Raw genomic sequence first — 22,112 nt, 5'->3', positions numbered from 1 at the left:
CCCCGTGTGCCCATTGCTCGGGCAGCGTCGAGTCACTGACTCCCGGCCAGTCTTGGCTCATCATTAACCTTATTCCCCCATCCCCTCCTCGCACATTATTTGAAGGGAACCTCACACGTCTTATCATTTTTTCTGTAGATACCTCAGTATGTCCCCACTTTTTATTTTATTTTTTATTTTAATGTTTTTTATTAGTTATTTTCGAGAGAGAGCATAAGCAGGGGAGGGACAGAGGATCCAAAGCAGGCTCTGCACTGACAGCAGAGAGCCCAGGTGGGGCTCGAACGCACGAACCGTGAGATCATGACTTGAGCTGAAGTCGGGCGCTCAACTGACTGAGCCACCCAGGCGCCCCAATCCCCATTTATTTTAGAAAGGCTTTTGCAAATATCTAAGTACTTGATGCTATGCCTCATTGCTGGGTACGTAGGCTGTTTCAACTTTTGGTCGTTATAAATAACATTGTAGTGAACCTACTTGTGTGTGAAGCTTTTTTTTGCATCCTGAGGGCTGTTTCTCTGGAGCAGATCCCTGCAGGTGGGTTTCCTGGAGCAAAGGGTTACCAGGTTTAAAGGCTCCTGGACCTGACACTCTGTCCCCCCCTCCCTTCCCCCACCAGGCTGACTTTGCCATTGAGGCCTTGGCCAAGGCCACCTACGAGCGAATGTTCCGCTGGCTGGTGCTGCGGATCAACAAGGCTCTGGACAAGACCAAGAGGCAGGGCGCCTCTTTCATCGGGATCCTGGACATCGCTGGCTTCGAGATCTTTGATGTGAGCTCCTCCCTCGTGCCTCCTTGGCCACCTTCTCCCTGGCCGGGCGTCTTCTTTCCTGTGGCCCCAACAGGAGTCTGAGCGGGCCACCTCCTGCCTCACATGGAGGCAGGGGACATCAGTGGGGCGTATCTTAAGTTTAAATAAGCATGCCCACCCCCAAGCAGCAGGGCTAGAGAGAGCGGGACCGTGTAGCTGCCCTTCTGTTCGTGGGCAGGTGCTTTCTGAGATTTTACTCTTCCGGCAACTATTTATTGGGCGTTGGGACAAAACACCGTCTCCGCCCACGAAGACTGAAGTCTGGTAGGAAAAAAATGATAATTACAGTAGATCACACGTTCTTACCCTGGGGTCCATGGCACGTCTCGGAGAGGCCGTGAGCTTTGGGAGGCGGGGGTGGGGAATTATCTCTTTATTTTTCACTAACGTGTCACTGAAGTGATGCGTTTCTTTTTCATTGTGAGTTGAGCAACATATCGAAACCGCAGTTGCCTGAGCAGCGCTTGGGGTCTGTCTCCGGTGGAAATCAGATGTTTGCACATCACAGCAGTTGCTGTGGGGACGTTGTAACATCATTTATGTTCATCCACTTCAAAATGTTGCAAGTTAGGACGCCCACAGCCTGTGCTTGTTATGTACGGCATTAGTATGTCACGGTACTCGGGTAATTGCATTTCAACAGGACTTCTTTCCTTCGCAAACTGTTTTATTCATTTTCAAACGTTGTTCTGAGAGAGGTTCTGCCAGGCTGCTAGAAAGGTCCACAGGAGCCCCTGCTCCGGGTTTGATGAGGGAAGGCGCCCGCCCATCCGGGCTCCCCGGGGCCAGCGCTGAGGTGCTCAACACCCGTCCCCTCCTTCCCGAGGCGCTGCGGCTCTGCGGCGGGCGGGCAGCCCTCTGACGTGGCCTCCTCCTTGCAGCTCAACTCGTTCGAGCAGCTGTGCATCAACTACACCAACGAGAAGCTGCAGCAGCTCTTCAACCACACGATGTTCATCCTGGAGCAGGAGGAGTACCAGCGCGAGGGCATCGAGTGGAACTTCATCGACTTCGGCCTCGACCTGCAGCCCTGCATCGACCTCATCGAGAAGCCAGTAAGAGCCAGACCTCAGGCCCGGCCGGTCCCTCGTCCCCTCACGAGGACACGCCGTGTTGGCCGTGGGGGCTGGGAGGGGGGCGTGTCCGGTTCCTCTCCCTGGCGGTGTCACCTGCAAGAATAAGGTCATGGGCTCAGACCTGCGGCCTGGGAGCCTCGCCCAGCTGCCGACCAGGTGGGGATGCGGCTGGTGCTTCAGTCCCAGGAGACCACCCAGTGTTTACCTAAGGGGCGGGTGCGACAAGCCTTTGTCTTAAGGAAACAGGCTTCGTTTTATTTAGGTCATAACATCCTATCCCCGGATGCTTCTGCGGCAGCGTAGGTTGTGCAGACCCAGGGTGTGGAGTGCTGTTCCCCGTACAGGTGCTGAAGCGCCGTCTGCCCCCCTCAGGACTAGCTCAGCACCAGAGCTCCCGCCCCAGAGCGTTGGCTGCTGGTGGGTGGTGGTGACCAGAGAGCCATCCCCTCTTCCTTCACTTCAGAGTGAAAGCTCTTGCCAGGTGCCCTTGGGGTCTAGGTTGGACAGGGTGTGCTCTTTAATGGAGCCTGAGCTGTTTCTTTGTCTGTATTCCCTCCTGATGGGGTTAAAGGGCTGAATGAACCCACATCTTCCCGGAGTCCTGGGCTACTGAAAATGTGTACACCAGAGTTACCCCGAACTGCTAAGTAGTAGGAAAAGCCTAGGAAGAAGTTGGTGCATTTGAAACCACTGGTCAAGGCAGGGAGCAGGGGTTAAAAGACCCCACGATCCTAACGTGAAGCAATTTACTTTTGTGATGAGTTGGGGTTTTTTTGTTTTTTTTGTTCTGTTTTTTTGAATCAGTTGAGTTTTCCAATGAACAAGATCCCATCTGGCTTTGAGTCTCGTCAGCCAGTCTCCATGGTGTTTGAGTCCGCTTTCTGATTTTATCAATTGAGTGTACTTGGGGCTTCCTCGGAGGACTTGACCTAAGTGTTGCATCTCACCACATTGTGGTGCAGACACAGCCTGTGGGGCGGTGTCTCGGGGTGACTCCAGGGGCAGAGGCACCTGTGAGGACAGCCTCTGGGCATGCGGTCATGGCACACATCCATCAGACCTACCGGGGATTTCCAGTGCACTAGGTTGGAGAAACTCTGTGATGGATCATCTGGCTGAGATGTGTCAACCACAGACTAGACCCCAGAAGTTTCTTTTTAAATTAGAACTCTTTTTTTTTTAATGTTTATTTTTGAGAGAGAGAGAGAGAGAGAGAGAGAGAGAGAGAGAGAGAGGAAGGGAGGGAGAGGGAGGAGAAGGGGCAGAGATAGAAGGAGACAGAGGATCCCAAACGGGCGCTGTGCTGACAGCCAACAGTCTGATACGGGGCTCAAACTCATAAACCGTGAGATCATGACCTGAGCTGGAGTCGGACACTTAACCAACTGAGCCACCCAGGCACCCCTAGCCTAGAACTCTTGAATCGAGTTTCGCTAATGCTTCTTTTACCCTGAGTGTGGGGGCACACGCTATCTACCTTCTGTTGAGATTCTGGGGCTTCTGAATGCTGACCTTTGCCTTCCCGGGAGGGCAGGGGTAGGGTGCACTCGCCAGGTCAGGCTTCACCTGTGTGATGCTGTGCATTTTCCAGGCTGGTCCCCCTGGCATCCTGGCCCTGCTGGACGAGGAATGCTGGTTCCCCAAAGCCACCGACAAGAGCTTCGTGGAGAAGGTGGTACAGGAGCAGGGCACCCACCCCAAGTTCCAGAAGCCCAAGCAACTGAAGGACAAAGCCGATTTCTGCATCATCCACTACGCAGGCAAGGTGAGGGGAGCACCTGCACGGAAAGGTGCCGGACAGGTGGAGATGCTTCCGTCTAGGCTGAGGAGCTGGGCAGCCCAGGGAGTGGGGCGGGGGGCACTGCTTGTCTAGTGACTCACCCAGCAGTGTGCCTCGGCTCTAGAGTTTGAACTAGAACTCTGTCACTCGTTAAGTAGTGTGACTTTGGGCCAGTCAACATCTCTGAGCCTCATCTGGGAAATAGGTAACCGCTGCCGTGCACGGTGACGTGTATTAAATGAGCTTGCGAAGCCCGGTGCTCGGCACAGGTCAGCGCTGTGGGGCAGGGCCACCTCGCCTCTGTGCTCCTGACCTTGTGGGCTGGACCACGTGCGTCGCCCGGGACCGTCATGTGCTTTGTGGGATGTTTAGCAGCACTCCTGGCTTCTGCCCACCAGGGGTCAGCAGCACTCTCCCTAGACGTGACGAAAATGTCTAGGCTTCGCCAAACACGGGGTGGGCACGGTCGTCCTGGTTCAGGGCCACCACTGTAGGTGACGGCTTGGTCATCACCGAGCCTGCTCGGCCCCAAAATGGCACAGCTGCCTTCATCCCTAACCGAAGAGGGTACCCTGAGTCCACAGGGGTCTGTGCGTAGAATAAAGCTGGTTGCAGCAAGTTCCGTGTCGCTTGCTTGACGCTCCTAATTAGTCATTGCAGCCCGAGCAGGTGGCGAATCAGGTGAGGAGAGCCACCAGCTTGCATAGCTGACCCTGAGCCACACCTGGTCCCCGCCTGCTGCCCCTGCCCGTGGCCCCACGCTGCCTGGCCACTCCTGCTCAGCCCGCCTGGTCCCTACAGCTGCTGAAGCGCGCAGCTCTTGCCTTTAAAAATACTCATTAAAAAACCCTGTGTCTATAGTCACCTAAGGTAATGTCCCTGAACCTGCATTTCCACCTCTGCCTTTGTTAGAAATGCACGTGCAGTGACGCTCGCCGCGCTCTTGTTGCAGAGTATTATTTATAACACAAAATAGTCGGCACCCCCGAAAGCCTGCTGGGGCGAGCCTGAGCGACGGAAGTGTCCACGTGTGTCCACGCTTGGGCTGCGGCACCGCAGCTAACGGGACAAGCCTGCCGGCTGTGCCCAGGTGGCCACAACGCCGTCCCTGCGGCTTTTGTCATCTCCCAGGAGGTGACTGTGCTCCTAGGGAACAAGAAGCCAGGGTCACACACCTCATCGCCAGTGCGCGTGTGGGAGAACCTCCAGAAGGGGCCGCGGAGGAGCAGTGGCCCGAGAGCAGGGGTCACCTCTGCGCGGTGCTGTGCGTTGGGAAGCGGGAGGCCAAGGTGGCCCGCACGCCGTCTGTACTGTTTGGGGAGCTTCACAGTGAAAGTACGGCGGATTGCCCATTCACATATTTTGGAAAAGGCAACAATCGTGCAAGCTCAGAGAAAACTCGGGCGTCCTGGAAAAAACAAAATAAGTAAATAGATAGGTAGATAGATCGCAAAAGTCCTTGTTCTGTTGCCAGAAAGAAACACTGGAACACTTTGGTTATGTCCTGCTAGGGTTGTTTTCTTTATGTTTGTATTAGAAAAAAAAAATAATAGTAATACAGACTGTTCTGTGACCTTGGCTGCAACATAGATCTCTTAGTCCCCCGTTGCTGGATGTCCTTGTGCACAGCTTTTCGCCCTCCCATGTCACGCCGCCCTTGCCACGCCTCAGTTTCTTTCTTGGGGAAGGAAATACCAGCTCAGGGGGTGTTGGCGTTGTTAGGCTTCTCCCCACCCCCCGCGGGGCCGGCTTGTTTTCGGGGCCCGCAGTGAGAGCTGGCGTCCCCAGAGCAGCCTGTGACCCGCGCGGCCCCGACCCTTGCAGGTGGATTACAAAGCCGACGAGTGGCTGATGAAGAACATGGACCCCCTGAACGACAACATCGCCACGCTTCTGCACCAGTCCTCCGACAAGTTCGTCTCGGAGCTGTGGAAGGATGGTACGCCCTTTGCGCCCCCCCCCCTCTTCCTGCCTCCCCTGCGGTCCCAGGACACGGGGTGGGGGTCCACCTGACGCAGGCCGGGTGGCCTCCACCCGCGGGAATGACAAGGCAGACCAAAGCCTCGCCACACAGGTTCCCCGCCCCCCCGCACTTTACTGCGTTTCCGCCTCTCCTTGGCAGGCCGGTGGCTCTGGAGTTGTTTTCTTTCCTTGTTTCCGTCCGTTCCTCCTTTCCTCCTGCCTGGTTTTGCTTTAACCTCTCTGTTGCAGAGATGCAGAACACTCAGAGAGCCTATTTCTATCAACGCTTTCCCATTCTCCACCTAGAACCAGGTGACTGGCCACCCGGAGGGGTGACCCTTGTGTGTGCCGCATCCGGGGCTGTGTGAGACACGCTTCTGCTCAGATATTCTTACCCGCCCCCGCCCTCCCCCGTTGGCTCTTCCTGCCTGACTGTCCTCTTCCCCAGTCCGGCCCCCGGCTCGCGGGCAGGCTGTCGATGTTGATCTGTATGGATCTTGAAAGCGGAAAACAGCAAGTGTGAAAATTCATATGCTTCTCAGAAATGCACGTGCAGAGATGCTCGTGAAACGCTGCTTGAATGGCTGTGCTGTCTCAGCATGAGACTTAGGTGTTGTGCGCCCCCTGCCCCGCGTACGTGCACCTGAAGGCTAAAATCGCATCTGTGCCTGCGTGCAGCGCTCTCAACCAGGGCCTGCCCCTTCTGGGCCGGGCCTCCAGGGGGCAGGACGTGCTCACATGAAACGGCCGGTTATTATGGGGCACATCCGACCTTCCTCCGGGCAACCTGAGTGGCCACAAGCCACCCACTCGCGGGAAACCCTCTGTAGCCGGTAAAACGGGCCCCGGGTTCCTAAGGTCAGAAATGGCTCCCATTTTAATCGACTGGATCGTCGAGTCTGTCCTCACTGCCCGCTTCGGTCTTGAGCACCTGTTCTTTCTGCCGTCTTCAAATAAATACTAGAGGTCTGGCCGCAAAGGAATAGGAGGCAGACTTTGGCACAGAAGCCTTAGCTTTTATATCCAGTAGCAGAAGCCCTCAACGTTCACATTGGCTCTTGGCTTAAAACTGACCTCAAATCACTGGCCACTTTGGTGAGGTTTGCTGGTTACTTTGGTCTCACCTGGGAGGAAGCAGTTCCTTCATTGCTCTGGGCGTGCGCCCTGGCGGCAAGGGCTGCTTCCTCGGAGGGCGTCTTAGACGACGAAGACCCGTGAGCTGGGAGACCTGGCAAGATGCAAGGGCGGGAGGGGGTCTTCAGACTTCAGAATATGCGTTGTCAGCACTAGTTCCTGAGACCTCTCTGCTCCTGACGCCATATGCTGTCCCGGGTCCCTGGTTTAGGGAGCTCTGCACGGGAGGCTCCCGGACAGAGAGGGAATCATCTAGAGTCCTATAGACAATGGCAGGTAGCTTCACGGCAAAGGTCAGTGGGAATTCAGAACACTGATTGTTTTTTTTTCTTTTGTCTGTTTGGTTGGGTTTAAAAAAATTTTTTTTGTAAGTTTATTTATGTATTTTGAGAGGAAGAGAGAACGTTAGTGGGGTAAGGGCAGAGAGAGAAGGAGAGAGAATTCTAAGCAGGCTCAGCACTGTTAGTGCAAGAGCCCGGTGAGGGGCTCGAGCTCACGAATCGTGAGGTCATGACCCGAAACCAAGAGTCAGATGTTTCATCAACTGAGCCACCCAGGTGCCCCTGTTTGTTCGTATTTTTAACGGGACCACGGGACTAGAGGATTCTGCAGGTCAGGTTTTAACACCTCCTTAGAACCAGCCTAGCGGCATAGCCTGGAAGCTTTATCGCATGTCTCTGGGAATAGAAGCTTCGACAGTGGGCTGAAGATGGTTAATGTGGATGTGGGGTTGGCCAGTAGACCGTCCCCCTTAATGGCTTAGCCGGCTCTCTCAACCCTTTCCTGCTTCCTGTTCACAACATCAAGTTTGCTGAACGTTTGAGGTTGATCTCAGCTCTCTGTGTAGATTCTAAGTAGAAGTGGTCCCACTGTTCCGGAGTCCCCCCTCCTTCTGTCCAGGTGTCTGTCCGTCTCTTTCCTGTCCCTCAGCCCCCCCCCCCCCGGCTAGGACCACTGGGTATTCATGTGCTGTTTGGGTGGTCTCCACAGTGGACCGCATCATCGGCCTGGACCAGGTGGCCGGCATGTCAGAGACGGCGCTGCCCGGGGCCTTCAAGACTCGGAAGGGCATGTTCCGCACCGTGGGGCAGCTCTACAAGGAGCAGCTGGCCAAGCTGATGGCCACGCTGCGGAACACCAACCCCAACTTCGTCCGCTGCATCATCCCCAACCACGAGAAGAAGGTGCGGGCGCTAGGCCCCTGTCTGTCTCCCCGGGCAGAACTGATTCCTCCCCACACACACCCTGAGAGCCTCAGTGAAGGCCCCCCCCGCCCCCCGCCCTGCCCCGGCTGCGATCGTAGCCACCTTCCTGCTTGGGCACACCGTCTCTCTGTGGCCGTTCCCAGACCTGGGTCGGGTAACGTGGCTGTCCAAACCCGCGGGCCGCAGTGATGCCCGTTCCCGGGGGCTGTTCTCCCGTTGAGTCCGGAGGGGGCCTTGCCCTGCCTTTCTCCATCAATCCTCCACACGGGGGCGAGACCACATGCACGTTATTTGTTCCTCCAGGCTGGCAAACTGGACCCCCACCTGGTGCTGGATCAGCTGCGCTGCAACGGGGTTCTGGAAGGCATCCGCATCTGCCGCCAGGGCTTTCCCAACAGGGTGGTCTTCCAGGAGTTCCGGCAGCGGTGAGCCTCGGCCGGGGGCCTGTGTCTCCGGGGGCAGGGCACCTGGGCGAGGGAGCGGTGTCCCCGTCCACGGAGAGCTGAGGTCCGGCCCTCTCCCGCTCCTTCTCTGTGCCGCCCTCTGTGTGAGAAGGGATTTTTATTCCTAGTGATTGGGAGGCTTTGCCGCTGTTGGAGGAACCAGGAAGAGAAATTCAAAAGGAATCAGCCGGAGACTGGGGTGTTAGAGGAACTTTGTAGAAAAATGGAGATTGCAGAGCACTGCAGCCTCTGGCCGTGCGCAGAGAGGGGCGTTGATGACACCGTCCTGTTTGCCTCACAGCTGCGTTCAGTGCCAGCCCTGTTTCTGGGGCCATCCCACACGTTAGAGGCCCTGCGGCACCCTGGGGGAGAAGGGGAGCGCGGCCTTCCCGGGTTAGAGATGCGGACAGTGGGCAGTTAGCAATCGGGGAGCCCAACCTAAAGCTCGCCCTCGAGTGGCCGAAACAGCCCGACGTGAGTTTCCATTCACTTTCTGGAAAACACGCAGGCGGCCTTTCTGTGCCGTTCAGCCTAAGAAAAGAGGAGGGTGGGATTTGCCAAATGTCTTCCTTCCTCGGGAGACTGTGGGGGAGAGAAGGCTGTGTTGCCCCGTAGGGCCCATCCTCCTCTCTCCGTGTGCCCCAGGCCACGTGGAATCCAAGCAAGGGTCCAGTGCAAGCATGGCTGACCAGGCTCCCCTTTTTTGCTCAGATACGAGATCCTGACACCAAACTCCATTCCTAAGGGCTTCATGGACGGGAAGCAGGCGTGTGTGCTCATGGTGAGTACGGCTGCCACCTGCGCCTCCCTCTGGGGGTGGGCCCTCAGGCGGGAGGGTGCCCGTGTGCCCGGACAAGTGCCCCTGTCACCCGATGACGCCTGTGCTCCGTGGTCCCGCTCTTGCTCTGGTCCTGATCCTGCCAGGCGCTCCGAGCGGGGGACCAGGGCCGTGTAGAGGACACCGGTGCTCCAGCCGTGGCAGGGCTCTGATGTAGGAGGGGCTCTCCCTTCCTCTGGGGCACATTCTCGCGCTTTCTTGCTCATATCTCCTCTGATCGTCACGCCCAGTGTGGTCAGCAGAGGGCACTTCCCCACCAGGGGAGCAGGCCCCGAGCACTGCAGCTGCCCCAACCTGCGCAGCCCATGCTTCCGGACCTTTCCTCTCGGCCCCTAGAGCAGTGCCTGATGTGCGTTGGGCACTCTGAACTCTGCCGGGATGAAGGACGGCCTGTGGCGATGCCAGCCAAGCCGGGGCCCGATCCCACTGTGTCGTAGTTCCTAGTTTGTGGGCGTCCTGTTGTTCCTGATGGTCCAGGGTTAGCGGCCACTGCCTTTGGTCTCCTTTACTGGGCATTCTTCCCAAAGAGGAGGGAGGATGGGCTAGGGCGTTGGCAGAAAGAGAAGAGGGAAGAAGGAATCCAACGCCGACTGTGTGGGAGACTGTGCGTCAGATGATAGGGAGGTGGGGTAGGAGGGAGGAAACCGTTCCCCACTGTCCCGCGCTCACCAGCCCCACCCTGTGGGACAGAAGGCGTGATCGGTGGAGGGTGTCTGGGCCACCCTTTCTCCAGGAGACTCAGTTAGTGGCTGTCCAGGTTAAAGGCCCCTCCTTCAGGTGCAGGGAGGGAAGATACCCACGCTGGCTCTGGCCCAGCCTCCGCTTCCTCCGGGATGACCGGGGCGTCTGTGGGCCCCAAAGCTCCCTCGGACCTGACTCCGCCCACTGCAGGCTCTGCCTTTTCAGAGCTAGTGCAGAATCCTCCTCTCCCAGGAAGACAGGCGGCCCCTTGCCGGTGGGTAAACGAGAGAGCCTTGTGCCGTACCGAAACCGCTCGGTGATGGCACTGGCCGCTGAGATCTGCTCCTTACCCAGTACGTGTGGCCCCAGGCTGAGCACTTTGCTCTCCTTTCAGTTCCCGCAGCTGTCCTGGGGAGGAGGCACTATGACTTGCTTTCTTTGTTCACTGTTTAAAAAAAAAAAAAAAAAAAATCAAAGCCTTATTCCCATCTTCTAGCTGAGGGAGGGTGGGTTCCCAGAGGCTAAAGCCCCAGGCACCTAATCAGCGTTTGGTGCCGGGCTTGGCCTGAACTGGAGCGTGTCCTAGTCCTGGGTGAGGAGGTTGACGACGCTCGGCCAGCTCTCTCTGAGGGCAGCGCGGCTGGGCATTGGTAGTCCGTGATCGCGGTGTGCGGGGGCGGGAGGTCGAAGGAGAGGTCTTCAGGTCCCTTTAACGTCCAGGTTCTGTGTCTTTCTGCCGTCTCATGCGTCACTGCGCCCTGTGTGGGAAGCCACCCGCCCCTCCTCTCGGCATCCTCCGAGCCCGCCTTCTCTGGCTCCGGGGCCGCACAGGCTGCCCAGCGGAGAAGCGGCCGCTGTCAGAGAGCCTCTCGGGGACAGACCACTGGCTCTCCGCGTTGCTCTGAGGGCCCCGTGGTGGCACGTGGTGAACGGCCTGCTCCGCTCCCGTCTAGATCAAAGCCTTGGAGCTGGACAGCAACCTGTACCGCATCGGCCAGAGTAAGGTCTTCTTCCGGGCCGGCGTGCTGGCCCACCTGGAGGAGGAGCGGGACCTGAAGATCACCGACGTCATCATCGGGTTCCAGGCCTGCTGCAGAGGCTACCTGGCCAGGAAGTAAGTCCTTAGAGGGGCCCGCCTCCGCCCAGCCTGCCTGTGCGCGGGCCCTTCCCAGCCTTCCTGCCGCACGGGGGACTGTAGGGAACTGGTGGCCTGGGACGCCCTGACGCCAGTCGGAGGTCCAAGGGACGCCCACGTGGAGCTCCCTGCTCCCTGCCTTCTGAGTTTGTGTCTGAGGTTTTAGGTGACGGGCTGGGAAGGGGGTGACTCTGTGCTTGGATTTGCCTGTCCCACACAGTCCTGTTTGCCAGTTCCTCATGTGGGGATGATGCCCGGAACCTGGTCGTCCCCAGAGTCCCCTGTGCTCCCGGGGCCCGGAGACTGTCCTTGGGTCCAGAGCAGCTCCTTTGAGAGTCGGGCTCACGTGCTGCAGGACAGCAGGTGTGGGAGTTGCACGTTAGTCTCCTGACCGGGTCTGTGCTGAGGGACGTACATTCCACGTGAGCTGTGAGCACTGGGGGACAGAACAGGGGTTTGTGGTATCGGACCCACAGAGTCTTCGTTTATCCAGAAGCCCCCGGTCGACACCTTGAGCCCCCCTTTGTAGGACGTCAGCTGCTGACGTTTTCCTGCCAATCAGAAGCCCCCGGTAGCAGGTGGCAGGAGGGTGGGACGCTAAAGTCAGTACATGTCCTCAGCCACCGGCCGTCACACTTGACTCGGACCTAGTTAGCTCGCAAGGGACTTTCACCCCTCGAACCCACTTCTCCCTTGGTGAAGGAGGGTGGTCGGGCTCCTTGTCGCCCTCTGTGGGGGTCACCCACAGGACTCAGCGCCAAGGCTGGGCCTCTCTGCTGCACTCCTCTCCAGAGGTCTGCGGTCCCCCGCCCTGACCGCGTCTCTCCACCCAGGGCCTTCGCCAAGCGGCAACAGCAGCTGACGGCCATGAAGGTCCTGCAGAGAAACTGCGCCGCCTACCTGAAGCTGCGGAACTGGCAGTGGTGGCGGCTCTTCACCAAGGTGGGTTCCGGAAGGCGGCCCCACCTCCCCGTGGCCCGGTGGGCGCTCTGCCGGCCCCAGCTGCGGCGGAGGGGGACAGCGACCTCACGTTGGCCTCTGTGCGGGACTCACAGCCCCCGGGGTGGCTCCCTGACCGCGTGAGCCTGAGGCGGCCCTGCCCCGCCCGGTCTGGAGTGTGCAAGCCGTGTCGTGCCTGGTGCACGCTGGTGCATGCGGCCCAGCCTGCCGTCGGGCTCAGAGCAGCTCCCGAGGTGTGACGGCCCCGCGTGCTGCCCGCGCTGTGCCCCCAAGCAGCCGCGGGGCAGTGGGTCAGAATCCGCACGAGTCGTTCAGCGGCTTTGTTTGTTTTTAACGTTTTATTTATTTATTGGGGCGGGGGTGGCAGGGTTGAGGGGCAGAGAGGGAGAGAGAATCCCAAGCAGGCTCTGCGACGCGGGGCTCAATCTCACAAACCATGAGATCAAGACCTGACCCGAAATCAAGGGTCCAATGACGCTCACTCAACGCAGCCACGCAGGGGCCCCTCAGCTGCTTTTGTTTGTAAAAAATAGCCTAAAGAAGAGAATAAAAGCTCACGTGTAATCCCTTCAACCCCAAGCCAACGGCAGTATTGAGTAGATGTCTCAATATTTATTCCCGCTATCTTTTCTCCCTTAAGTCTTTGCTCAGTAAGCCATATGCATTCTTACCCAGCTGAGCTCTGATTTCTGTAGACAATCTTGTGTTTTATATTTTCCATTTAGAATTCCTTCACGAGCATCATTTTTTAAAAGTTAGCATGTTGTGGGGCGCCTGGGTGGCTCAGTCAGTTGGGTGGCCAACTTCGGCTCAGGTCATGATCTCACGGTCCGTGGGTTCGAGCCCCACAATGGGCTCTGTGCTGACAGCTCGGAGCCTGGAGCCTGCTTCGGATTCTGTGTCTCCCTCTCTCTCTGCCCCTCCCTTGCTCATGCCCTGTCTCTCTCTCTTAAAGGTAAATGTTAAAAAAAAATTTTTTTTAAATTTTTTTTTTAATGTTTATTTATTTTTGAGACAGAGACAGAGCATGAACAGGGGAGGGGCAGAGAGAAAAAAAATTTTTTTTTAAGTTAGCACGTTGTTCCCTGGAAATGTGTCGTATTTTACCTGGTTACTTTCCCCACGGTGTCTCTTCAGCTCATTCCCAGTTTCTCACCGTTGTAAACAATGCCGTCCTGAACACCTTCCTGCATACGTGGGGGCCGTTTCCCTGCCGTGTAATTAGCGGGGCAGAGGCCTGTGGCACACAGCACCGAGTTGATCCCCAGAAAGCTCGTGTGTGTTTGCACCTCCTTCCCGTCAGTCTCGCCAGCTTGCGTGGGCGCAGGTGAGGGGAAGGCCTCATGTTTTGGCCGTGCCCCCGTCTCCCCTTCTAGGTCAAGCCGCTGCTGCAGGTGAGCCGGCAGGAGGAGGAGATGATGGCCAAGGAAGAGGAGCTGGTGAAGGTCCGCGAGAAGCAGCTGGCTGCTGAGAACAGGCTCACGGAGATGGAGACGCTCCAGTCCCAGGTAGGTATCTGCAGGCTTCGCCCCGGAGGTTCGCGCATCCGCACCCGGTGCTGCCACCTGCTGGCCACCAGTAGGCGGGGCATGTTTGGGGTTTAAGGAGATGTCAACGGTCACTGTCAAGCAGCGTTCGTCTCTCCACAGTCCCCCTTCGGGGTCCTGTGAGGTAGGGAGGGCCCCCCCGCGGGATGGGAGGTTCCTGAGTGTTAGGTTAGCCTCTCTGAGCCTGCATCCTGGGGTTCGCCGTGGCCAGCTCACGGAGTAGCGGTGAAAGATAAAGAACACGATGTTTAGGAAGCGCCCGGGAGCCAAAGCAGCCTCCCCCTTGACCCCCCCCCCCCCCCCCCCCCCCCCCCCGCCATGGGAGCCGAGCAAGAGAGCACCTGGCCCCGACTGGCCTGAGGAGGTCGTAGGGGCTTACGTGTTCCGTGTTCTCCCCGCAGCTCATGGCGGAGAAGTTACAGCTGCAGGAGCAGCTCCAGGCGGAAACGGAACTGTGTGCCGAGGCGGAGGAGCTGCGGGCCCGCCTGACCGCCAAGAAGCAGGAGCTGGAAGAGATCTGCCATGACCTGGAGGCCAGGGTGGAGGAGGAGGAGGAGCGCTGCCAGCACCTGCAGGCCGAGAAGAAGAAAATGCAGCAGAACATCCAGGTAGAGGAGGGGGCGGGGCTGGACGCCGGAAATGGGGCGGCGGGGACGGGACCGGAGGCAACGCGGAGGCCCCCAGCGCTGCCAGCGGGGCCTCGGGCCCGTCTGGTTTCCCTGCCCCGATGCTCGCCGCGGCCAGCGTGAGTGGCCGGGGCGATCGGCTCGGCCTCGCTCGTGGCGGCATCGCAGAACGAGGGGCCACGCGACCGGACCGGGCCTCTCGTCCCCGTACCCCAGTTTTACAGACAGAACCCCCACGAGCGGGGGGCGGGCCACGCGGCCCGCCACCCCTCACGGTCTCCCCGGCTCCGCGGTAGGAACTGGAGGAGCAGCTGGAGGAGGAGGAGAGCGCCCGCCAGAAGCTGCAGCTGGAGAAGGTGACCACCGAGGCCAAGCTCAAGAAGCTGGAAGAAGACCAGATCATCATGGAGGACCAGAACTGCAAGCTGGCCAAGGTGAGGCCCCGAGCGTGGAGACGCGGGGCCGCGGAGGGCTAGCCGCCGGGCGCAGGCGGCTCGAGGCCCGCGGCCTCCTCCCCCTGCCTGTGGCGCTGCGGCTTCTGCTGGGTCACGGTCACAGCTCCTCTTCCGGGGTGTCCGCATTCTCTGGGAGCCAGCGTCCTGTTCAAAGGGATGTTTCTCACAGTGGAGTGGGGCCCAAGGGGAAGGTTTGGCCTCTGTTCTCAGTTAGGCTCTTGGCCGGCTCCCGAGACTCGTATCCGAGGGGTTTCGCGCCTCAGTCACCAGCGGGCTCTCCGCACCTCGGTGGCTCAGTGTTGTGGGGCGGGTGCCCTCCTCCAGCCGTCTCCAGGGTGGTGGCTGTTTCTCTCAGAGCCAAGTCGGGTCCCTGTCAGAGTCTGCCGGTGAGCGGATCAAAGCCCAGAGGTGTGTCACAGAAGGAAGGAGCGGGGGCAGGATGTCATCCTCGATCCCCAGAGCGGGGACTGAGGGGTTGAGGGGGCAGGACGCCTGCCTGCAGACTCTGACACGAGACCGAGGTGCATGCTGAGCGATGGTGCTTGCTGGGTGGGGCACCTTCGTGGGGCACCTTGCTGACGTTAGGACCCTAGCGGTGGCCACACAGCAGAAAGCCAGGACAGCAGCCGTGGCTGTGTGGGAACACAAGTAAGGGGGGGTGGGTCACGGCCCACCTAGTGGATGAGCGTGGGGCACAGAGAGGGCGGTGTCACTGTGTGTGAATCCCCTTGGCGATGCTAGCTGCCACCTGGACGCCGTTCTAACCCAAGCCCAGAGGGGTGACACAGGCCCAGGAAGGCCTTGGGCACCCACATTTGTAGACCCTAAGGAAGCTTATCCGGCTCTTTCAGGGGCACTGGTGACCTTTCAAAATTACCCTCTGATCCAGGAACTCCTAGTGAATCAAGTAGTTAAGGCCCGCCCCTTCGTCCAATTCTAAATTGCCGGGCGAGTCATAGTTTGAAGGAGAGCTGAAGCGTTCTGTGCTCAACTAACTTTAAGCTCTGACCCTCCCTCGCCCCCACAGGAAAAGAAGCTTCTGGAAGACAGAATAGCGGAATTCACCACCAACCTCATGGAAGAGGAGGAGAAATCCAAGAGCCTTGCCAAACTCAAGAACAAACACGAGGCGATGATCACCGACCTGGAAGGTGAGAGGGCGGTGGGCGGGAGCTGACGGACCCAGGGACCAGGCCCCCTGCCTCCCCAGCCTGGGCCTCGCTCTTGTGCTGGTCTCACGTTCGTGTGTGCAGGCAGGCTCTCAGTCTGCAACTCCCAGCCACCGCTCTGAAAGCCTAGGGACAACTCTGTCTCTATGGGAGCCTGGGCCTCCAGGCACTGGCTGGGCTGGGGAGGGGCGTCCCCAACGTGAGGAGCTCTCGAGAGAACGAGTCGGCGTCTCTCCGTTGTCATGTGCCGTGAGCTGCGCAGGACTGACTTCCTACGAGGTTCTGGGTGCGACCCTCACTCTGCCACTTTACCAGCTGTGTCATCCTGTCAGCCTCGTTTCTCTTCCCGCCAAGGGGGACACGGTGAACGGGCGGCCATGGGGACTGAACTCAACCACATAGAGACACGCTGTGTATGCTGTGCTGGACAGGTGCCGTGAGAGGCCGTTGCTTGACGTGGGGCAGGGTGACAATCGTGCCTTTGCCTCCCTGGGTCCCTGGAGGAGGACAGGGTAGATAGAACACAGGTCTGTGTCTGTCTGCAGACTTCTCACCCCTGCGTCTGGAGAGGCGTGGACGGCAGAGGGAGAGGGGAGAGGGCACCATGGGGGTGCTCTGAGCTTGTGCCAGAAACCTCAGCTCCCTTGGTGGAGACACAGGGCAGCCCGGCCTGTCTGGGGCGCTTGTTGATGCCCCCTGGACGTAGGGCCCACACCAGCCAGGTTGACCTGCAGGAGGGCTTTCCCGGCCCCCCCGGCCCCGTCACATTTGTATGGGACGAGGAGAGTCAGACCGGCAAGGGGAAGCAAGGTGCTGACAGAGGTCTCCCCCAACGGACTCCCTGCCTTGGCCCGGAACAGTCTGAAACACTCAGCCATCCAGGTGTAGGAGGGTACAGCCCCCAGGGCAGGTGCACACAGAGAGGGTCTGGTTAGTTTGACACCGCTGAGTGTTAAAGATGTGGAGCCGTCCAAACACACACACACACACACACACACACACACACACACACACGGCTGGTGGGGGCATAAACTGGTAGGCGGCCTTGATCCATCTGGCGTTGCCTGGTGAGGTAGAAGCTTCACATGCCCCCAACCAACCCAACGTTCCCGGCCCTGTGCGCTGGGGGGTCCCGGGCAGGAGCGCTCCCGGCAGCACCATTCTGGGGGCACACAGGGAACAAACCCCGAATGCCCGTCAGTTGTAGGACAAATAGACGAGCTGTGGTTATGTTCACACAACGGAACATTCTACTGGTCCATGTGGATCCATTGCAGTGACACTTCACTTGCCAAATCTCAAGGTCACGATATCGAGTGACAAAGGCAAGTTGAGGAATAAAAGTCGCTAACCCTTAGCACTGACCCTGGGCTAGGAGCTGTCGTAAGTGTAGAGACTGACGCTCATGAGCCTTGCAATGTAATGAGGCAGGTTGTCTTGTCCTTATTATTCGGATGACACATGACAAAGCTGAGGGATTACCTGAGTGACGTCCTAGTGGAAATTGTAAAGCCAGACATTGGACCGCGAATCCCGTATACCAACTATAAACTTCATACAGGACGTTCCCATGTAATTTAGGTTCATGAAAAGTTAAACATATTTTTTAGGGACACAGACGTGGTACAGCCTTAAAAACAAGGGAACTGTGAACACAGTCTTCAGGGAGAGTAGGTCCCCAGTGGGGAGGTCAGCAGGGTCGGGGGGGGGTGCCTGGACCTGGCAGCTCGCTGTGTCTTCATCCAGGCGTTGGGTACGAGTGTCTGCGTGCGGTGATCCTTTAAGGTTCACGTATGGTACGGAACAAAAACTCAGTATTTTATGTAAAAAATGGAAAACAAAGACGGAAAAATCAGCAGGCGCTGAGGGCTGTGTCGGGTCTCCCCGCGCTTCCTCCCCAGAGCGCCTCCGGAGGGAGGAGAAGCAGCGTCAGGAGCTGGAGAAGACCCGCCGGAAGCTGGAGGGAGACTCCACCGACCTCAACGACCAGATCGCCGAGCTGCAGGCCCAGATCGCCGAGCTCAAGATGCAGCTGGCCAAGAAAGAGGAGGAGCTACAGGCCGCGTTGGCCAGGTGAGGGCAGCGACCCCTGCCACCGCGCCTCCCAACCCTGTCATCTTGGAGCCACTGCACTGCAAGACCTGTCCTGTCCACTAAAAGTTACGAGTGTGGCCTCTAAAAGTCTTCTGCTACGTCACACAACCACCACAGGCCTTCCCTCTCTTGCATTTTAAACTTACTGGCTACAGGCGTGCTTTAAAAAAAAAAAAAAAAGCTTTGTTTTACAGCAGTTTTAGATTCACAACAAAATTGAGCAGAAGGTGCACAGAAATCCCATAGGCCCCTCCTCCCATGGCCTCCCCCACCGTCACGTCCCAGGCCAGGGTGGCACATTTGTTCCAATTCATGGAACCTGCACTGACATGTGATTATCCCTCACAGATTGTCTACGGCAACCTTCGTGTTTTTACTCAGTTGCTGTCATGACGGGCTGTAACATTTTATTCCCTTTTCAAGTGTTTTCGTTTTAACACTTAATCTTTATTTATTTTTATGTTTGGAGCATTGAGTTATGTTTGGAAAATGAAGTGATTCTTCTGTGAGGTTTTCTAGGTCTCAAAGTGGTTTTGCTCCTAAACCTGCTGGAAGCTCCCGATGTTGTTTTTGCGGAGAGGAGCGCCTAAGAGCCATGGTTATGACTTCCAGAAGCGGCTTCCGCTGCTCCTCTCCAAAGCCTCTTCTGCAGACCCTGCTCCCCGAGGCAGAAGGGACCTCCTCCTGATGTCCGTGGTCTCTTTGGCAGAGTGGAGGAGGAAGCCACCCAGAAGAACATGGCCCTGAAGAAGATTCGGGAGCTGGAATCACAGATTTCCGAACTCCAGGAAGACCTGGAATCTGAGCGAGCTTCCAGGAATAAAGCTGAGAAGCAGAAGCGGGACCTCGGGGAGGAGCTGGAGGCTCTGAAAACGGAACTGGAGGACACTCTGGACTCCACGGCAGCCCAGCAGGAGCTCAGGTCTGCCACGAGGCCAAGGAGCCGTCACTGGGGGCGGGGGCGGGTGGCAGGGAGAGGGAGGCCGGGAAGGGGGGCGGGCGGCACTAGAAGGCAGAGAGGATAATGCCCCCTCGGCAGCTCCTCCCTAGGGTGTTGAAAAATCTGGTTTGGAGTTCGGGTGAGGCTAGGGCGGGCTTTAAGGCTGAAAGGGCACGGATTTCTCTACAAAGTGGGACCACGAGCCGGGGCTGGAGGATGCACAGCCGAGGAAGGAGGCGCCTGGGCAGTAAGGCTGGGCGGCCGCTGCCCCTTGCCGGCATATCTGCAACCAGGGAAGAAGAGCCCCGGGCGGCATGCCCAGGCCTGGCCTCCATCCTGAGGGTGCTTCTCTCCAGGTCCAAACGCGAACAGGAAGTGAACATCCTGAAGAAGACCCTGGAGGAAGAGGCCAAGACCCACGAGGCGCAGATCCAGGAGATGAGGCAGAAGCACTCACAGGCTGTGGAAGAGCTGGCTGAGCAGCTAGAGCAGACGAAGCGAGTGCGTGGGTGGTGCCAGGCTGCTGGCGGGGGCCAATCCGAGACTGAGGGTGGTGCCAGGCTGCTGGCGGGGGCCAATCCGAGACTGAGGGTGGTGCCAGGCTGCTGGCGGGGGCCAATCCGAGACTGCGGGCGGTGCCGGGCTGCTGGCGAGGGCCAATCCGAGACTGAGGGCGGTGCCGGGCTGCTGTGGGGGGGCCAGTCCGAGACTGAGGGCGGTGCCGGGCTGCTGGGGGGGCCAGTCCGAGACTGAGGGCGGTGCCGGGCTGCTGGCGGGGGCCAATCCGAGACTGAGGGCGGTGCCGGGCTGCTGGCGGGGGCCAATCCGAGACTGCGGGCGGTGCCGGGCTGCTGGCGAGGGCCAATCCGAGACTGAGGGCGGTGCCGGGCTGCTGGGGGGGCCAACCCGAGGCTGAGGGCGGTGCCGGGCTGCTGGGGGGGCCAGTCCGAGACTGAAGGTGGTGCCGGGCTGCTGGCGGGGACCAATCTGCGACTGAGGGCAGTGCCAGGGTGCTGCCCAGGGAGGCCATTCTGGAGGCCCGCTGCCACTCGCTAGGGCCGAGCCTGCAGAGAAGAGCCTGCTTGCCTCAGTTTCCCCATGTGTAACGATAGTCTGTCTCATGCAAATACATGACGGGTGGGGCTGACGGCACGTAGAACAGGTGAACAATAAGGGATCAATGAGTTGTTCAAAAATTAGCATCACTGGTATTTTGTTCAGGACCCCACCGGGCCAGAAAGCCTCAAGGGATTGGAATGGCCTGGTGCTGAAGCCTTAGGGTTTTCTGTGGAGCACCTTCAGCGGTCAGCTGGATCTTGGTGGGAAGCCCTGGGCTGCTCACCGCGCTAGTCTTGGGCAGGTGGCTGGGCCAGGCAGTTTCTCTAGGCACGTTCTGAGTGCTGTGGCTCCCAGCGCCAAGCCACTCTTGCCGGCGGCCTGAGAATATTCTGAGGCCTGCGTGTTGTTCTCAGAAGCACGCCGTGTCCACCGGCATCCCTTCTGGGGGAGCCTTTCCCTGCCCTTCAGTTTTTCTCACCTGACACGCCTTCAAGTTCATACAGCTCCCCTCGAACTTGTCTGTGACCCTGCAGCCAGCTCAGCGCAAAGTAGAATGGCGTGTGCATTTGAGTCTGTAAACGCCACTCTTCTATCTTTTAGAAGATGTTTATGTTACTACCCGGAAGATCAAATTTCAAAGAGGCTCTACTGGAAGCCTGACTCTGAGCAGTTATAATTTCCCTCATCTTATGATAACGTCGCCAAAGTCATGGTAGATGAGCCGTGAAAACACCTCACACTTGAACGTCCCCTCCGCCCGGTGAGGGAGGCTGGCAGGGATCGTTTCAGAGGGGAGGGCACGTGCAAACACCCCGTCCAGCTGAGCGACGAGGATGGACCGGGCCTGGCTTTCTGAGCCCACACCTCTTGCCCGCACGCCATCCCCTGAACTTGGCCCGTGTCTTTGCTGCAGAGGCGGCAGGTTCTGTCTCTGGACCTGGTGGTTCCCCCGGTGCCGTTAGGAAGACCAGCCTCACGCCGGGGCACCGACGCCCCTTGGCACATCTTTGCCTTTGTCCCCACCAGGTGAAAGCCAACCTGGAGAAGGCGAAGCAGACCCTGGAGAACGAGCGAGGGGAGCTGGCCAACGAGGTGAAGGTCCTGCTGCAGGGCAAAGGGGACTCCGAGCATAAGCGGAAGAAAGTGGAGGCCCAGCTGCAGGAGCTGCAGGTGAAGTTCAACGAGGGAGAGCGAGTGCGCACGGAGCTGGCCGACAAGGTCACCAAGCTGCAGGTGAGGCCTCCGCTGGGACCCGGGCCTGGGCAGGGGTGCCTTCGACAGCAGCTCAGGTCCACCTTGGCCTGAGAGCCGAGGTGGGGCCAGAGCAGTCACAGTCCCTTCCCTTGTCTCTTCCATCCCCGTGCAGGTTGAGCTGGACAACGTGACCGGTCTCCTCACCCAGTCTGACAGCAAGTCCAGCAAACTCACCAAGGACTTCTCTGCTCTGGAGTCACAGCTGCAGGACACACAGGTAAGGATGGCGGCCGGTCCCTGCCCCGGACCTTTCCTGGGAGGACGCTGAGCCCCTGCGGCGTCGGCTGCCCCGGTTCATCTGATGAGCCGCCCTCCCCTGTATCCACGGGGTCTCTGGGTCCTCCTGGCGCCCCCAGCTGTCCCCCGAATCAGAGGGACCGGCTCCTCCATCCTGTCGAGGGTGTGGGGCCCGGGAGGCTCTGACTCGGCGCCTCCTGAGCCCCTGCCCCCCGCTCGTCCTCGGCGTAGGAGCTGCTGCAGGAGGAGAACCGGCAGAAGCTGGGCCTGAGCACCAAGCTGAAGCAGATGGAAGATGAGAAGAACTCCTTCAAGGAGCAGCTGGAAGAGGAGGAGGAGGCCAAGCGGAACCTGGAGAAGCAGATCGCCACCCTCCACGCCCAGGTTCAGTGCCGGCTCCCCCTCCGTGCCCCGGGCCGCACACATGACCCAGGGAAACTGGCTGGATTCTGCAGGCTTGGGGGGGTGGGGGAAGGGGTGGTTTCCGGCGGGGCACCCGCCTGCACATTTGGACCCTCAGGCCCGTCCCGAGCCGGGCACCCTCCCCAGCCCGAGCTCCTAGCCAGGGGGACCCAGGCAGAATTCAGGGATCCGTGAACTTGGCTAGAGGCGACGTCACATCTGTCTGGCCACCAATCTGGCTGACGTTTAGCGTTTTCTTCCGTTAGGAATACAGGCAGTAAGCCATGACCGCAGCGGTGCTGGG

The 22,112-nt window shown here is 58.8% G+C and overlaps 1 protein-coding gene across 1 annotated transcript in view; it reads left to right on the top strand.

Annotated features, from left to right (window-relative positions):
• The window catches only part of MYH9 (myosin heavy chain 9), a 93,094-nt gene that overhangs the window by 60,491 nt on the left and 10,491 nt on the right, over positions 1-22,112 (top strand). Inside the window, exons 12-30 of the mRNA XM_030320522.2 lie at positions 620-772; positions 1,693-1,866; positions 3,479-3,652; positions 5,492-5,606; positions 7,754-7,947; positions 8,272-8,393; positions 9,123-9,192; positions 10,884-11,044; positions 11,899-12,007; positions 13,402-13,533; positions 13,974-14,180; positions 14,495-14,632; positions 15,681-15,804; positions 17,724-17,895; positions 18,626-18,838; positions 19,213-19,357; positions 20,942-21,148; positions 21,282-21,386; positions 21,638-21,790. Of these exons, the coding sequence (XP_030176382.1) occupies positions 620-772; positions 1,693-1,866; positions 3,479-3,652; positions 5,492-5,606; positions 7,754-7,947; positions 8,272-8,393; positions 9,123-9,192; positions 10,884-11,044; positions 11,899-12,007; positions 13,402-13,533; positions 13,974-14,180; positions 14,495-14,632; positions 15,681-15,804; positions 17,724-17,895; positions 18,626-18,838; positions 19,213-19,357; positions 20,942-21,148; positions 21,282-21,386; positions 21,638-21,790 (2,868 nt within the window). The remainder of the gene's footprint in view (positions 1-619; positions 773-1,692; positions 1,867-3,478; positions 3,653-5,491; positions 5,607-7,753; positions 7,948-8,271; positions 8,394-9,122; positions 9,193-10,883; positions 11,045-11,898; positions 12,008-13,401; positions 13,534-13,973; positions 14,181-14,494; positions 14,633-15,680; positions 15,805-17,723; positions 17,896-18,625; positions 18,839-19,212; positions 19,358-20,941; positions 21,149-21,281; positions 21,387-21,637; positions 21,791-22,112) is intronic.

Source organism: Lynx canadensis, chromosome B4, assembly GCF_007474595.2.
Source record: "Lynx canadensis isolate LIC74 chromosome B4, mLynCan4.pri.v2, whole genome shotgun sequence".
Lineage (NCBI taxonomy): Eukaryota > Metazoa > Chordata > Mammalia > Carnivora > Felidae > Lynx > Lynx canadensis.
The sequence above is the reverse complement of the archived record's forward strand: the minus strand, read 5'-3'. Positions and strand labels throughout refer to the sequence as shown.